Here is a 17,331-nt window from a genome sequence, read left to right as displayed (position 1 = left end):
AAGTGGGGTTGGGAGGGCGGAAGGGAGGGGGACGGGGAAGGAAAAAAAAATAATAAATAAGTACCGCGGTCTCCGGCGGGGGACGATGGAAGCCTCCAGCCGTGTGGAGGCTTGGAGCGGGGATAGCCCCGCTCCGAGTCTCCACACGGCTGGAGGTTTCCATCGTCCCCCGCCGGAGATCGCAGGATAGAAGGGAAGTCGGGTGGGGTGGGAAGTGGGAGGTGGGAGGAGGGAGGGAAAAAAAATTCTTACCTGAGTCCCCGGTGGGGGACGAAGGAAGCCTCCAGCCATGGGGAGGCTCGGAGCGGGGATTGCCCCGTTTCGAGCCTCCTCATTGATTGAGGGGCTGCCACGCCCCTTGCCGGGAGCAGAGTAGCCGGCACGCAGGGCGTAAAAGGGAATACCGTGTGTATGGCTCGCAAATGAGCCAATCACCACTCAGTATTACTGTTGTGCCCCACGTGCCGGGTGCTAATCAGTCATAATGTGAAGGCAGAATTAAGGTGTCACATATAACCTAACAATGTGGTTAGATTTTGCCTTATGGATTTACATACATCTCCAACCTCTGTTGTGTAGGGGGATATGTGGGAGCCATCATTCAAGTACCAGGCTCCCCCAGGCAAGTGTGTTTTTTAAAATGTGTCCCTTGGCACTCCAACAGCCAAGATGTTACGCTGATCACAAGGCACTCTATTGAGATGACACTAAAGATATGTCAGTGTTCATAGTTCCACCGTTAAGTTTTCCGCCATTGACATATTTACTTATTCATAGTCCAAACAATTTCTCCTCATTTGTTAAGGGATTTACATCATGTGTCAACAGGAGGGCAAACTAATATCTAACATGCAACTATTATGAATGCAGTGGCACAGTGATTAAACAATAGCACACTGACAAAACGTGTTTATACATTTTCTGCACACTTTACAGGGAAAGTACTTTTTAAAAGTGTTTAGTCTGATCTACTTTTGCAGTAGTCACCGGATGTTCATTTGTCATGACAAAGCTTTCGATTCTTTTGTGTTATGGGTCCGAGTTGTGTCGACACAGGATGGGCATTTTTCCCTGCTCATAATGACAGAGGGGGAACTAACACCTGATCAACAAACTCATTGAATGCAAACTAAGACACAGCAAACCACGGCGTTAACATCAATTGACGACCGTCAAATGGTTTCTCTAGAACCAGTTATTGCTAAGAACTGCTATGGGGATATTCCTGTACAGCCCAACTGCACTGCAGAACTGATGTTTGGTTTCTAACGAAGAACATTGTTTTCAATTGGTAATTCAATGTAGGCAGCAACAGGTTTCTGCTGGACATAAAACCCATAGTTTGCAATGTGATCCATCAGAAACCATTTCTAACTGGTAATTGAATTTCCATCACACACTGCAAAACCCTCTAATTCCCTGCGGACAGGGATTCTAAATCTCACCCTTAGGACTTCTCTGCAGACGTAGGCAATCCAGTCTTCCTTGAAGCAGTTCCCTTTACTCTTTTTGACCAAATCTGTTACTGAACCAGCTCCACAATATTCCATGACCAGCTGCGGAACAAAAGAAACATTCAATGGCCATGGTGACATGCTCACATAATGTAGCGTTGTTTGTGTCATTTATGTTAGTGAGAGTGTGTAGCAAAATGTCAAACTTCTACCAAAAATTGCTGAGTTCAATTTAGATTTCTAAAAAGCACATTCCCCTTTTCATGAGTATATATTGATGATTCGTTTAGTTTGTCCATTTTGTACGAGGCAGCATCAGTTGGTAGGAGGGCATACATATCCTATGGATTAAACTCCTGCAAGAACACAGTGCACAGCAACAAAGTGCAGGGTGAGCAATATGATATGACATGATATATGATATGTTATTTATAACGTGCTTGTACACAAGTGTGCAAATAGAAGACAGTACATTTGAGAATGCATAACAAAGTATATCAATCAGGCTAACAACCTAGCACAGTATTGGTAATTAGACTACAAATACGGGAACATGCGCTAACAAATGGTTTCCTTACTGAACTAGCCTGCGCCAGGCTAACTGTACACATAACCTACCTCTGGCCATGTCTGGTAGGACTTTTCTCAGGAAATGAAGGTCTTGCCTTTTCTGCTGGTGTGTCCATGTTGAGGGACTGAAGCAGATGGATTCAAAAGCTTCACACTTAATCGCTTTCTAAAGGACCACATCCACCTGCAGACCACTAGCTCTGCTGCTGGACCCTCCGGGTCTCCCTGTCCCTCCCAAAATATCTCATGTTCGATACAGGTCTCTAAGATTTAGCTGGGAGGGCAATGTGTGTTAATAAAGTCACAATAAAGCATGATGATCCTCTTCAATCATCAAGCAGGAAAGGAAATAATCCCCAACTCTTAGACTGAAACATCTACCCAGATGCTTCACCCTTTTCACTGTCACCTTCCCCTGGAGAAGGCGCATTGCTGTGCAATGCTGGATCTTCCCCAGTTTCTCTGACATGTTCTTGGTTATCCACTTCCTTTAGTTATGCTTCTACATGTATGATCATTTGCAATGACTACCTGCTGCTGAGCTTCATCATAGGTACCTTGATTGCTATATGTTTGCTTTGGTATGGCGAGTCAATGGTGCACACATTGACACTGGTTCTGTCTTGGTTAGACAGCACATCTCGAGGTCACCTGGAACCCGCATATTGCCATGAGTCCCTAGTATTTAAATAACAAGGTATGTAGAAATCAGAGGCAGAACCTTACACATTGGTTATTTCCTATGCATCACTCAGCTATGGAAGTTATTTCATCTCATGCTGTCTCCCTGTGATGTCCTCATCAGTATGAGAAGAACACTTGGGGGATTAATACTCAAGTTTAAGGCCTCTAATAATAGTGGTTCTTCATATCGGCATCTCCTGGTGTACATTCCATTCACCAGGAGTTCTCCAGCACTCTCTTCAGCAGAGGTAATGAAATCCCCACAGTGGCCACTCATTCCTGTCACCTCACGTACGTGTATTTGTCCATTTATAAGGCGCTGGAGCCCACAGGCATAACGGCGCAGACAAGTAGCGGCAGAAGAGGCAAAAAGGCGTGATGAAAGAGTGATTGGAAAAGAAAAGGTTAGGGCCATGCATGTGCTATCAACACTTGTGAACAGAGGGAATCGTACAAAAATGTCGACCTGGGAATTGCGACGGCCGAAAATGTCGACTTTTTTTTAACCCCCCTTACACCACATATATATTTGGGGGGGTTTAGAGTATAATATTATTATGGAGAGGGTTGCGGGGGATCTCCCCTGCATATATATATGTGGTGTAAAGGATTTTAAGAAAAGTCCGCATTTTCGGCCGTCGCAATAATCACATAGATCCTGAACAGAGCGCTCTTTCGTCTCTTCTAGCAATTCAACTATGAACCTTCTGTGTCCTCATTCACAGCTGCAAAGCTGTTTGCCTGCCCATCTGGACAGCAGACCCAGCCAGCTCTCAGCTCATGGTCATCATGGGGAACTGCTGAGTCAGCATGCACCATCCTCAGTGCAACTTTGGTGCATTTCTGCGTGCACGAACGGTCTCTATGTCAAGCATCGCCAACAATTTGTAACACCTCACTGGTTGCTTAGCATGATAGTACGTGCATATGTGTAACATTATTTAAAAGTAGTGTGAAGACACATGATGGCATTTTTCCTAGAGCCAAAATGTGTTGTTTGCATTTAGGAGATGTGACCTTTAGAACATGCGATCTATTGCCTCTCAAATGTTTTAACTTAATTTGTTCACTGAACATAGACCAATGGGGGCGGCCGCTACAATTTATTGGAGTCGATTCACATCTTTATTCAACCTTAAGAAATGAAGACATTTTACTATTCTTCACTCACTCTGATATCGCTTTGTGCGTCTCTGCGTAAAACCCCCTCAATGAAAGAAAAAGAAAAAGAAAGGAAACTTCCTAAACTGTTCTTAAGTAATTTCCTAAAGACCAACTCGACTTCTCCCAAAACTTGTAAAAGGAATCTTTTCCCAAACCAGTGAGTATTTTTGCCTTTCCGGTTAAACAGTGACTGTTCCACTCTCAGGGCTTCTGCTAGTTTATTCGATAAGCCGGGTAAGAAAGTGGACTAAGCCTACATTGTGTATGTAGGCTGCCATTGTGTCGCTCCCAGACCCAGTCCTGGAAACAGCTAAGAAGAGAGCAGAATGTCTTCCTATGGGAGTGTGATAAGAGGGAGCACTAATGGACCAGGAAAGGGGGGCCAGGACAGATTAAGCCTGCCATGTAAAGATAGCCAGTATAGTAAGTCGCAAATAGGGGTAATGCGTGACTATAATTGGTACCCACGTTCAAGCCTTCGGCCATTCTCATTGGCTGCATATAAGGCCTTAGTGGATGGTGAGGCAATCCCCCCACCCAGTCCACTCCGAGCTTCCCATGGCAATCATAGCCTCTGGCATTCAATGTGTCCTGCTCCCTGCCTGAAGTCTTCTCCATACGCCACTTCATAGGGCAAGGCTTTCATTTTCTCTCCTGTTGCCACCAGGTGCCAGCCGCATCTCGCTGTGTTACGCTGCCTCTGACCCAGTTTGGCCTGGATCCTTTACCTGGGGATGACACGGTCTCTCTGTGGCACCCCCCTCATTTTTTCCGGTATTTCAATGTGACTCAGACATTTTTTATGCCAATGTATCTCTGCTATGCACATGCGTCAAGCTGTCTCCAACCGCTCTTTCTGAATTATTAACCCGGCCCCTTTATGGTGATTTACCACCTTCAGCAGGGGGGCTTTATCAGCCTTTAACATTGCTGAGTAACCCCCACCCACTCAGCCACGCCTTCGGGTTTATTGCGCAGACGGGCTAAAAAACTGTGGTGTGGAAGTTTGCCCAGAGCAATGCCAGTGGTTCTGATTAATTCAAAACCTTCCACCCATCACTTTTTGGGTTTCATTTTGTTCTTAATTAACCTGTCTGGCATCTTCTGTATGGACTGTGGATTTGATATCACGCCATCATGCAAGTCCATCCGAAGCTTCCCGAATCCAGGAGGGAAAACCCAAGTACTTGAATGAAAGTTCTTAAGTTTCCTTGGGCAAAATAGTTCTTAACCCCTTTTAGCAAAAAAGTATGAAAAAGGCACTCACCATGCCTGCACAGCAATTTCCTATGCTAGATCAAAGCCCTGATGGAACCACAAGGCTTTCCCCACGTGGCTAAGAGATTCAGTGCGAGCTTCCACCCACAGATGTCCTAGGAATACAGAGCCACAAGAACTGTCCTGGAAAGGCTCATCCTGAGGAACATTTTAGACGTCTATTCTTGCTCCTCTTTGAGACACAGCCATTTTGTATTTTGAGCCATTGAGATCTTCGACACGCAGATAAACCCGTGCTGCATCCGCATTCTGATGGACAGCTACAGAATGCTCGGACATTAGACCCCCCCCAGCAGTTCTTAAGTCAAATGGGTGATAGGACTCACAACCCCCAGAGCTCAGAGACAAAATGTTCAATGGACTGATCTGAGCTCTTGCCCCCAATTTCAGGCTTGCATGTGCTCCACATAACCAAGCACCTAATCCAGCACTGTTTGGGTATCTCTTTGGCATCCGCGCAGAGCCTGCCGACGCTGGCTCGAATGCGGATGCCGGCAGGGTCAAACTCAGCCTTTCATCTTCCGAGGTCCGCAAATGAGCACCACACACCGTGAGTAATAATAAGCAGCACTCAGATGCCTGAGGGTTCTTAGCGCTATATAAATGTGAGTTAGTATTAGTATATGTTTGCGGACCACATATGTGTCAGACGTGCATGCTTTGTTTTTTTTGAGAAAACCAAAAAGTTACCAATTTGTGGGACGTAGACATATTTTCAATTATATTCTCTCTACCACTCGCAACAGAAACATGTTTCAGCACTCACTGTTAATTTAGGCTCTGATAATATAGTTTCCTAGCAACCGTGCAGGCGCATAAGTAACATTTGGGGACATACCCTTGGCTATATCCCCCTTGCAAATCACATGTCCTTGATGTGTGCATACCAGGCACCATTCTTTCAGCTGTAGATTGTTTTTAGGCTTGGGAATTGTTTGCAAACCTGTCCTATAGATGTTTCAGTTGCTGTACCTTGCGTTTACAGTTTTTAGCAGGGATCTTTCCGACATCCTGTTTTCTTAACATTATGGAGCTATTTCCTCTGGAAATGGGCACACAACCATGCATTGAGAAATAGAAACATACTATCAGCCACATGGATCGTACACTGTGCAAGTGTGCTGGAAGAATGCTTTTCAGACAGGATGCAATGCTCACCCATAGTTGATCATCTTGGTCAGCAAAACTCTTTTTGACAAAGGCTCCATAATAAGTGGCAATGTTTCGGTGATGGGAGTACTTCTTCAGCATGTTTATTTCCAGCTTAATTTCTTCTTCTTCATCCTGAGAAAAGGAAAATGATTCAAACAATGAGAGGGGCACCAGCTCCGATGTGCGCTGATGTTGAGTTTGAAGAACATTATCCTTTCATTTAGGAACACACTTAAGACAAAACTGCATTTTCTTGTCAATTGCAAAAAGATGCATTATAAGGATCATAAATGGGGGCCGAGGGGGGGGGGCTAAAAGGGTTGCACCATTGATGTTTTTATCTGCATACTGGAGACGTTTCAGCATGGGAGGGAGTACAAAATAGTGATTATAGTGCCTATATAACAAGCATTCATCAAATCAAAAGGTACCATATGATTTCTTCATAGTCAAAAGTGTTATGGAACATGAAGGCATTTTGTGCATTTTCTTATGAGTGTGTTTAGTAGAAAGGGTACTGCACGTCGTTGTCCCATTTTTTAGGTGGAGGGGTGTAATGCTCTTAGTGTGAGTGTGATACTTACTATTTAAACTGGGGTGATGCTCATGACCTGGTTAGGGCATGCAGCATGCTATTCCCCGAATGGTTTTGCTTTCGGTACCCCCAATTTTGACCCTCAAGTGTAGGACTTGAAGTGGGAGAATGGGATAACACCCTCTCCCCAATTTCATCCAGATCATGGCCTAGGGGATCACGGCCCAGACACCCCCCACTAGAGGAGTTCCTCTACTTACCAGATGACAAAGTACCCTGTTTCAAAAACCTACACATACGAGGACTATGCCCACCAGCACGCCATGCTAAAACCAACACCTGCGACATGGATCAGCTTGACTAAAACAACAGCCATGAGTATTCACATCGTTAGAGATGCCATGACGACATAGCCAACAGACAAGAACACACGTGCCACCATGCACACTGGTCACTCACACACCAACCCACACAAAGAGCATACTCAGTGCTACAACGCAGCGGACTGTCACACCCACGGACATGCATTGTTGTTATTTTTCACATAGGCCTTCTACAGCAACGCAGAAATGCAAGACGCCTGAAGAGCTCGTGTATATGCTTGCTGATGCTTCCTCGCTATCTATCCCTATGAAGACGCTACCATGTATATCCAATGCTGCCTATGATGCTTCGTCACCCTGCGATCCCCATAATATGGATCACTTACTGCCATCTGCGAAGTAGGCCCAAGTAGGCCGCAAGCAAGAGTCCCTGACCGGAGCCTCGCAAAACGAAAACCCTCCCAGAGCGAAATGCAAGTGCTGACCATGCAGAACGAGCCCTTAACGAGAGCCCACAGCCAAGGCCACGATGTTGCAACCTGCACGCCGCGCACCCAGCGCCAAGGTTACACCTGCAGGTGCCAAGCCCTCAGAGACAGAATACATAATCTAATGCTCATAATTCTGCTCCAGCTACGGTCTCTTCACACATGACCAAGCCGAACTGACAAAATGCCAAGCCCACGAGACAGAAAGTCACCAGGGTCCCACGTCTGGGCCACAGGTTGCAACAACGCAGTGGCAAAGATGGACACCTACAGCGATGGGAAGGAACTGCTCACCAGCCCATAAGCAGACCTGTCAATTGTCTGCACTAACATATAGTTGCATATTGTTGCTAATGTCAGGTACACCGCGGTCTGGGAACAGCGATGGACCCAGGCTTGGGGGCTCGTGGGAGAACCAATTAGAATATAGGGGGCGTATTACTGATGCCATTACTCTTAGCCAATCACCAAGGGTACCCTTATAACAATTCCAAAGTAGCAACTGTTAGGAACAGCCCAAGTATACCACCTGACCTGTCCTCCACCCCTAATATCTCTCCCTATGGGGGACACATACTAACCCTACCACTCGGGGGACCAATCCAAAGTGGCGATAGGTTTTGTGATGATTTTTCCCAGGTGACGCAAGTATCGCGTCATACTGCTGTAAAAAGGGCCTGCGAGCCCCACTAACCACGAGAGCTTCTCCGGATGCATTTGGGCCAAGCGTATCCCTGCCATTACTCTAATAAACAGCAGTAATTGCCTTGCTCCTTGTGTGCGTGTGTCATACTCCTTCTGGGACTCGGGAGAAGTTGGGGCCTCCCCAACCCGGAGGTCCACGGACGGCACTGCTGGCACCCGGGATAATCACCCCGACAAGTTTGAGGAACTGCTGAGATCTGTTTGAGGTCTGTTCCCCTGAGAGCATTATTCCAAGGCCTCTTGCTACGAGGCGACCCTCTGCCGTTGCCCCCTTTTGAGGACTATAGGACCATCGCGGAACTGCGAGAAAGCTGACAGTGCAATCCGCATATTGGCCCTCGGGAGCTGGCTTGAGAAGTATTCCGCCCTTGGTTGGTGAGTGTCCAGATGTGGTCCAGAGGAAGGGAGGTGGCGAGCCACTTTGGAGGGGTGCACGCAGTCGAGCGGCCCCGCCTCAAGAGAACTTGGTGAGTATGACACACCCAACAAGCAACGTAATGTTGTGCGGGAGAGGGGAGGAGTTGTGAAAAGGGTGGCGGGAGGTGTTTACAGTGTGTTGTGAAGGATTTGATAAATAAGTGACAATCGACAAGTGAGTGGTAGCAGGACAGGCACGAGGGCTGTCTTCTACTGCGTCACAGAGTGAATTGGGTGGAGCTGGAAGGCACCACGTGTGGTTGTTAGAAGGCACTGATTTGTTCCGATCGTGGACACCTGTAGGGAAGGAGTGTGGCTTTCCTATGAATTGGCGTTTTAGATCAATGACTAGATGAGGATTCCTACTAATTGAGTGTTGAAGCTCGTTAGGTAGATGAAGTTTCCCCGCAGGAGGTAGCTAGTTTGTTTCCAAGTGCGGAAGATAATTGGCTGGTTTAGCTCCCCTGGTGAGGGGCGTATCACACGCAAGGCGACGCAGTGTGCGCAGTCCGATTATAAGAGTCTATTGTGGTTTTCCTTGCTCCGGTCGTAGCGAGAGGACAGCTGTGGGGTTTATGAGGGACAAAAGAGTTAAAACATATTGCGTGCTCTTTCATCTTATAAAGGTTTCTTACCAGTAGTAGTTTCAAGAAGTTGGTGACGTCACCCATAGGGCTTCTATAGGACACCGCGGCCATCTCGTGTTGCTAAGGGGGTGGCCGGGGGATAGGAAGTAGGGAAAGGGTGGCATACAAGAGGTGAGGAGACCGCGCACGGAGAACACCGGCAACCCTCGATAAGGGAGGGGCGAGAAGGGGAGAGGTGACCGCGCACGGAGAACGCTGGTCGCGCTAAGCAAGGTGGTTGAAAAGGGGAGGGAGAGGTTTGAAAAGAAGGAAAGGTGGGGCGGCTGTAAAAGCACATCACACAGGCCATGCAGCCGCGGCCGTAGGGGGCCGTACTAGTGACATAAAGGGACAAACAATTCAGGAAAAGAACTGTACATTTGCAATTGTATTACTTACTGGACGGTCGGAAGTCCCCAGTTTACGGGGCCAGGTAAAGAAGGTTACTATTGGAGAAAATTAAGGTGTAACATGGCCACATCTTACGGGTCAGGGTCTGGGGTGTGGGGAAATGCTTTAACTACACCCCTCCAACACATTTGCACGACACTGTCACCATACAAGGAGAAAATTATAAAGTATAGTATCGACTGGATGCAAGGAACGGACAACAAAATATTGACACCGTGGCCGCCTAACGGCAGCTTAGATCCATACACCCAACACTCGCTATTGACATACATACACAACACGTACAAGGGGAAGAAATTAGCTCACCATATAGAGATGTTCAACTTATGGAAGATGTTTCAGGGAACCAAGCCAGGGGCAATGGGGATGTTTAACATGGAAGGAGCGGCAGAAGAGAAAGGGAGCAAAGAAACGAAGGGAGTGAAGGAGGAGAAAGACAACGAAGAGGGCATGGGCACGGCAAGCAGCAGTGCACTATGCACGGAAGACGGCAAGAGGGAGGAAGAGGGATTATGTACAGTATAAGATGAGAAGGTGAAAAAGGAAGGGTCAGGAGATATGTCTCTGGCGAAAGTAGTGAAGAAGGAGGAAGGTGGGTTGTACCCAGTAACGGAATTAAGAGGAGCTGACAGACAGCAACTAACAGCCGCAGAGGGGTACTCAAACCCTGCATACAGCCCTCCACCATATGCCGCTACAGATAGCTACCAGAGGGTGGAGGAGGTGACGAGCATGGTAGGTTCAAGCTTTACGCAGGCAGTTGCGAAAGGAGGGAAGAAAAGTGAGGAACTAATAGTAAACATAGGACAAGACGAATGGATAGCAGTGCAGGTGCTCCTGAAATTATGAGGGACATTAACAGAGGAAGAAGAGGACACAGTAAGAAGGATCACTAAGGAAGACATGGGTAACACACAGACAGGGACCGAGGTAAGACAAGAGAAGGCCAACTGTCACAGGTAGAGAAAGAGATGCTGGAGAAAAGGTTGGCTGAATTTAGAGACGCACAAAGCACACTGATCAGGCAGCTCGAGCAAGAAACGCGAGGAAGAAAGAAGGAGAGAAAGGAAAACAGAGACGAGCAGGAAAGGATGAGGGTGCGAATGGAAGAGAGGAAGAGGGAGGCGGATAGGTTGAAGGCAACAGCAGAGAGGGTATCACGCGCGGAGCAATGAGACATGAAATGGAGGGAGGAGGAGAAGGAAAGGGAAATGGAACTGTGGAAAAAGAAAATACTATCTGAAAGCGCCAGGAAATATGAAGAAGGTAAAATAATAGAGAGCATATTAAAGAAGAAAAGGGAAAAATGGGAAAGGAAGGAGGAGGAAGAAAGAATATTAGCGAAGGTAAGTAGTGAGGTGATGGAAGAATTGAAGAGGCAGAGAGTGGAAATAGGTGGTGAAATAATGGGGAACCAGGATGAAGAGAGTGGAGATAGGAGGGTGGAGCACGGAGTAAGAACATACACATGCCAGGACCCGCAGGCGGCCACAACGTAAACTAAAGGGGCAACTGCAAAAGGAGAAGAGCACCGGAAGGCGGACATAATAGATTTAAGGATGGTGACAATGGGTGGAAAACGCAGAGAGTGGGGTTTGTCTTTTCTTGATGGATTTTGCAGTGAGGAGGAAGAATGTTTGGGGAAAAGTGGAATAGATGAAAGGAGGGAGAGTTTAGATAAACTGTACATAACGAGCACTAACCGCGAGTCACCATGGTCGTGCGGGAAAAGGGACGAAGATAAGGAAGGTGGAGAGCAGGTAAGTGAAGTAGAAAGGAGAACGCCACAAACAATAACACCAACACCGTGCCCACAACGCCCATAACACCAACCCCTACGCACACACCATATGTCGGCAGACTCAGTGACCTCCCGGGACGTAGGCCGGAAGAGAGGGGAAACACGCCCGCGGTGAAGCAAGAGGATAATAGACGAGCGAGGAAGGATACTGGAGAAGATAGGACAAAACCACTGTACTATTGATATGATGATTGAATTACCTAATACAGAGGAAGAGGACAAATACAGTGACATTACCCCACGGGCACTGGGGGAAATGAGGGGTTACAATTTAATGCCACTATTGGAAAGGGGAGGGGCCAGACCACAATATGTCCCCTGGAAACATGCCGACGAAGAGAACATAAAATGCAGACTCCCATCATTAAGTGGAGGAGCAGGAAAGGGGATATATGAGATGGAAAAACACACTGCGGGGTAAAAACTAGCAGTGGGTGACGTGAAGGAACTATTAATATCGATATTAGGGGATGCTGCTGATGACATTTGGAAGAGAGTGGGCTTCCCGGGGGTTACAATAACAGACACGTCACATAATGGAGCGCCATTTGCCAACTGCAGACATGCTCTGTGGCAGGCATTAAGAGTTCAGTACCCAGACACGTCAGACATAGGAGCCATCACGTCACGCACGATGCGTGAGAATGAAGATGCTGTTGATTACATCCAGGAGATTCAGGAGAAGTGGCGCCTGGAAACTAGGGAGCAGTGGGATAAAACACCAGCATCTTTTTACCACATATTAATACAGGGGCTACCGGAGCCAGTTCAAAGGCAGCTGAAGAAAATAGTGGGGATAGAAGCTAAGGCCTGGCCAGAAATACAACTAACTATAATACATAACTGCAGGATGTGGCAATAAAAGATGAAACAAAAGGAAGAGGATAGAAAGGCAGAGGAGGCAAAATTGGTACAGAAAACGCTATCTAAATATACAATGGAAGGAGCACTGATAACAACACCAGTGGTAGCAACACCAGCCCCCACCCAAGTAGTGGTTGCACAAGACACAACACAACAACAAGTAGCGCAATTACAACAGCCAACCCAAATTATAACACAGCAGATGCCACCAACCCTACCATACATGGCTCCCGCAGGAGGAGGATATATGACAATAGGAAATGGATACTATAATACCTACAGGGGGAGGGGCAGCATGAAGAGAGGAAGAGCATATAGCCAACATGTACAACAACAAGGGGGAGGGTTCCGAGGATACTACACTAACGGACAGCAAGGAAACAAGGACAACACGGGGAGTTTCCCATGATACGCCAGAGAACCGCCAATATGTTGAATATGTGGGATGGTGGGGCACATGTCGCGCACATGCAGGTTGAGGCCCACCCAACCAGCCTGGGGGGAACAAGGGCATAGTGGAGAACAAGAAGTTCAACAACAACAGGGAATACAACAATGCCTACAACAACAAGCACCACCGCAACAACCACCACCACAGCAACAGGTACAAACAAACATACCACAACAGCAACAGGCGATAGGAACACTACACCATGAAGTGCAACTGGTCCAACAGCTCACACAAGTACAGGACAATGCAGTATCAACAACAAATGAACAACTACAACATACACAGCTGGGGAAGGTGACGATATTGGGACACAACCCTTACACAGGAAGCGGTCAGTCACTGTATCCACAATAGGACAGCCCACAGATGTCTTTGATGTGTCTCATCCTATCGGTAACACCTAATAGTGCGGAGGAACCACGCATACAGGTAGCGATAGGTGACAAAAAATGTTCCTTCCTAGTTGACACAGGGGCCACCAAGTCCTGTATAAGGGAGGGTAATTTTAAACTGTCAGGCGAAGCCATGCACACTCAAGGATTCTCTGGGACTCGAGGGTTGGTTCCCTACACTGATAACATCTCTTTATCTATAGGAGATCATGACATATCTCTCCCACTTCTGTTCTCGAAGCAGTAACCAGTTAACATACTTGGGAGGGACATTATGAGCAGATTGAATATGACGATCTACTTCACGGAGAGAGGCATAATTTGCTCTACACCAGGAATTAACATGCTCACAGCACGACAAATACTGCAGGCTTACAGTGCTAAAACAGTGGCCTGGGCCGAGCCTGTAGATGAAGAGGTATTCCAATATGGGACAGACATGGCGATTGCATGGTTGCCTGGAATTGAGGGCAAAATTTGGAGGAGGCCAGCAGCATACTTATTCAGACCAGAGACACCAGCACGTGAAACTGAGGGGAAAATAATTTCAGTAAGCATAGAGAGCATTGTGGCAACTGCAGACTACATCGCGGTGCATGCCCAAGACAGGGAGGGGAGGGCATGGAGAGCAGTAATAGCACTGGCAGAGGGGTGCAGGCTCACACACGAGACAAGCTCTTCTCAGACGACAATGGTGAAGGAGAAATGGTGTTTGGGATGAGCATTAACATTTGGCTGAAGGTAACATACAAGCAGGTGGCACATAAAATGGCAATGGCACGAGAGGCACCTGCCCCTATGCCAGTGCCATTTTACGAGGAGGACCTGGCAGCAGTACCAGCATCTCTGTGGATTACTAGTCCATATGACGTTGGCTGCATCAAAAGCATTGGAGGAGTGAAAATAAAATTGAAAAAAGGAGCCATACTACCGAGAGTGAAACAATACCTGCTATCAAAAGAGGCAGATGAGGGCATATATGAAACAATAACAGCCCTGATAAACAATGGTATACTAGTTCCATCAGAATCACCCTGCAACACTGATGTGTATCCTGTACGCAAAGCGAAAGGAGGATCTTGGCGTTTTATCCAGGACCTCAGGCCTTTAAACAACATTGTCGAGGCAGAGTACCCTATAGCAGCTAACCCGGCTACAATACTATGTGGGATACCAGCAGAGGCTTCACGGTTCACTGTGATTGACCTCAAGAATGCATTTTTCTCAATACCTCTGCACCCAGACTCACAGGACCTGACAAGCTTCACATACCGAAACACAAAGTGGAAACACACTAGGTTGCCCCAAGGGTACTGTGAATCACCATCTATATTCAACAGAGTGATCCAAATGGATCTGGGAAACATTGAAATGGACAGCACAGTGCTGCAATATGTCGATGACATCATCATTTGCAGCACCACAGAAGAACGATGTAGAAGGGATTCAGTTAAAATGCTCACAGTGCTAGCTGAAAAGGGGTACAAGGTAGACAAGGGAAAGCTACAGTACTGCCAAGAACAGGTGCTCTACATTGGTCAACTCATCTCACAGAATGGAAGACACATTGGGCCTCATTACGACCCAGGCGGTAAGTTACCGCCTGGGCCGTGACTTTACCACCATGGCGTAAACTACGTTTACGCCATGGTGGTTGGCGGACTTACCGCCCCATTACGACCTAGGCGGGGCGGTAAGTCCCCAATCCCCATTTACCCTTCCCCATTCCCATTTTTGCCCCATAGGGCATAATGGGAGTGGGGAAGGCGTTAATTACGCCACCGTAAATTACGGTGGCGTAATTAACTCCATGGTCCCTTAGCGCCATGGATTTTAACACCTGCTAAAAGCAGGTGTTAAAAGCACCATGGCGCTAGGGGACCTCGTAATCAGGCGGTAAGGGTCGGCGCTGTTAACGCTGCCGTAAACCCCTTACCGCCTGAGTTGTAATGAGGCCCATTGCCCCACAAAGAGCACAAGCGATAAAAAACACACTGCAACCACAGACAGTGAGGGAACTGCAGCAGTTCCTGGGCCTATGCAACTACTGCAGGGCATGGGTCTTTGATTACAGCTCATACATAGGACCCCTACTTAAGGCACTCAGAGAAGCACAGAAGGGGAACAAAAGGTTGGGGTGGACAAGGGAAATGAAAGAGGCATTTGAAGAATTAAAACATGCCAGCTCAACAGCACCAGTACTGGCCACTCCAAACTATGAACATTAATAATGTATCTTTTCGCATTGCGACTCAGCAGTAATGAAGGCAGTACTGACCCAGAAAACGAGCATGGGACATAAACCAGTAGCTTTTTACAGCGGACACTTGGACCCTGTAATGTTGGGTCACTTCCCTTGCAAACAGAGCCTCGCTGCCGCAGCATTTGCGGTGGAGAAATCATTATCAATAACAATGGGGTGCCCTACCACACTATTCGTGGAACATGCACTCTTCGCCATTTTGAACAAGCCCAAATCCACATTGATGACACAGAGGGCATCAGGATATGAGATAATACTTTCCAGACCAGAATTGACAACTGTAAGATGCAGCAATGTAAACCCAGCGAGGTTCATAGCAGAGGTGGTCGAAGATGGTGACTACATTCATGATTGCACATGGGCCATCTAAATTTACTCCAGCACAAGAAAGGTTGAGGAAAATGCCCTAGAGGGGGAGAGATAATTTACATTGATGGGTCATCAACCATTGACCAGAGTGATGGGGTAAGAAGGACAGGAGCAGCAGTGGTAAAGCTAACAGAAGATTGGATGTATGTCCCAGTGGAATGTGTCCAACTGCCACAACATTACTCGGCTCAGGCAGCAGAACTAGTGGCCCTAATTTTGGCATTAAAAGAGAGCTATGAAAAGAGAGTAACCATCTATTCAGATAGTGCATATGTAACATCAACGGTGCACTCAGGATTCATAAAATGGCACAAAGAAGAGGGTTTAGAAGAGCTGATGGTACCCCGGTACAACATGCACTCCTACTTGCTGAACTGATTGATGTAATTAATGATCCTAAAGAAATAGCCCTGGTAAAATGTCAAGCACACACACATGGAGATGACCCTATCTCAAAAGGTAATGAAACCGCAGATGCACATGCCAAATATGCTGCATATTTTGGCGACAAGTGGACTCTCCCAGAGAAACAGCAGGATAAAAGGAGCACAGGAGCAAGACAGATGTTGATGAAGGAGGGGTACACACACATCCCTGAAACACAGATCATGGAGTTGCAGGCAGCCGCACCCAATGGCGAAAAAGGAGCTATGGGTAAAAAGAGGGTGTAAAATGTCCCCCACAGATGCATTATGGCGTCAAAATAATACAGGAAAGGTGGTTATGCCACTAACCCTGTTGAACACAGCCCTGGCCCAGCTACACCATCCAACACACACCGGAAAGGAAGTAATTGCAGCACGGATAAAAGAAGCATGGTTCTGCCCCGAATTAAATTCACATGTTGCAAACTTTATCAGCAAATGCCTAACATGTCGACAGTTCACAGCCGGTCACATGCTGCAAGTGATAAAAGGTACTATACCCCAGCCAGAAGGACCCTTCCTGCACATTCACATTGACTACGTTGACATGATCAATGTATGTCAAGGATACAGATACATGATTGTAGTGGTATGCCCATTTTCAAGGTGGATTGAGGCTGGGCTGTGCTCCCACGCAGACGCCTTCAGAGCAGCAACATTTTTAGTGAGGGAAGTTTTCCCCAGGTGGGGAGTTTGCGAAGTGCTGCGGTCAGACAATGGCCCGCACTTTGTAAATGAAATGTTTGAGCACATTACTACATCACTTGGCATCAATCGCAAGTTTGCATGTACAAGTCACCCGCTGGCTAATGGTATATGTGAGCGCTTCAATGGCCTCCTGAAAGAAGAAATAGCGAAGATACAGCAGACTACTAAGACAAGCTGGTTGTACTGTCTCCCCTTTGCTCAATTTGAGATAAGGAACAGGCCAGGGTCAGATCACCACCTCACACCCCACG

The 17,331-nt window shown here is 47.0% G+C and overlaps 1 protein-coding gene across 4 annotated transcripts in view; it reads right to left on the bottom strand.

Annotated features, from left to right (window-relative positions):
* The window catches only part of NRK (Nik related kinase), a 1,461,188-nt gene that overhangs the window by 903,093 nt on the left and 540,764 nt on the right, over positions 1-17,331 (bottom strand). For all 4 annotated transcript variants that reach the window (XM_069612728.1, XM_069612727.1, XM_069612725.1 and 1 more), the window contains 2 exons: positions 6,309-6,434; positions 1,446-1,556 (listed from right to left, as the gene is read on the bottom strand). In XM_069612728.1, coding sequence (XP_069468829.1) covers positions 1,446-1,556; positions 6,309-6,434 — 237 coding nt within the window. The remainder of the gene's footprint in view (positions 1-1,445; positions 1,557-6,308; positions 6,435-17,331) is intronic.

Source organism: Ambystoma mexicanum, chromosome 5p (assembly GCF_040938575.1).
Source record: "Ambystoma mexicanum isolate Mex_15411 chromosome 5p, UKY_AmexF1_1, whole genome shotgun sequence".
NCBI classification, from domain to species: Eukaryota; Metazoa; Chordata; class Amphibia; order Caudata; family Ambystomatidae; genus Ambystoma; species Ambystoma mexicanum.
The sequence above is the reverse complement of the archived record's forward strand: the minus strand, read 5'-3'. Positions and strand labels throughout refer to the sequence as shown.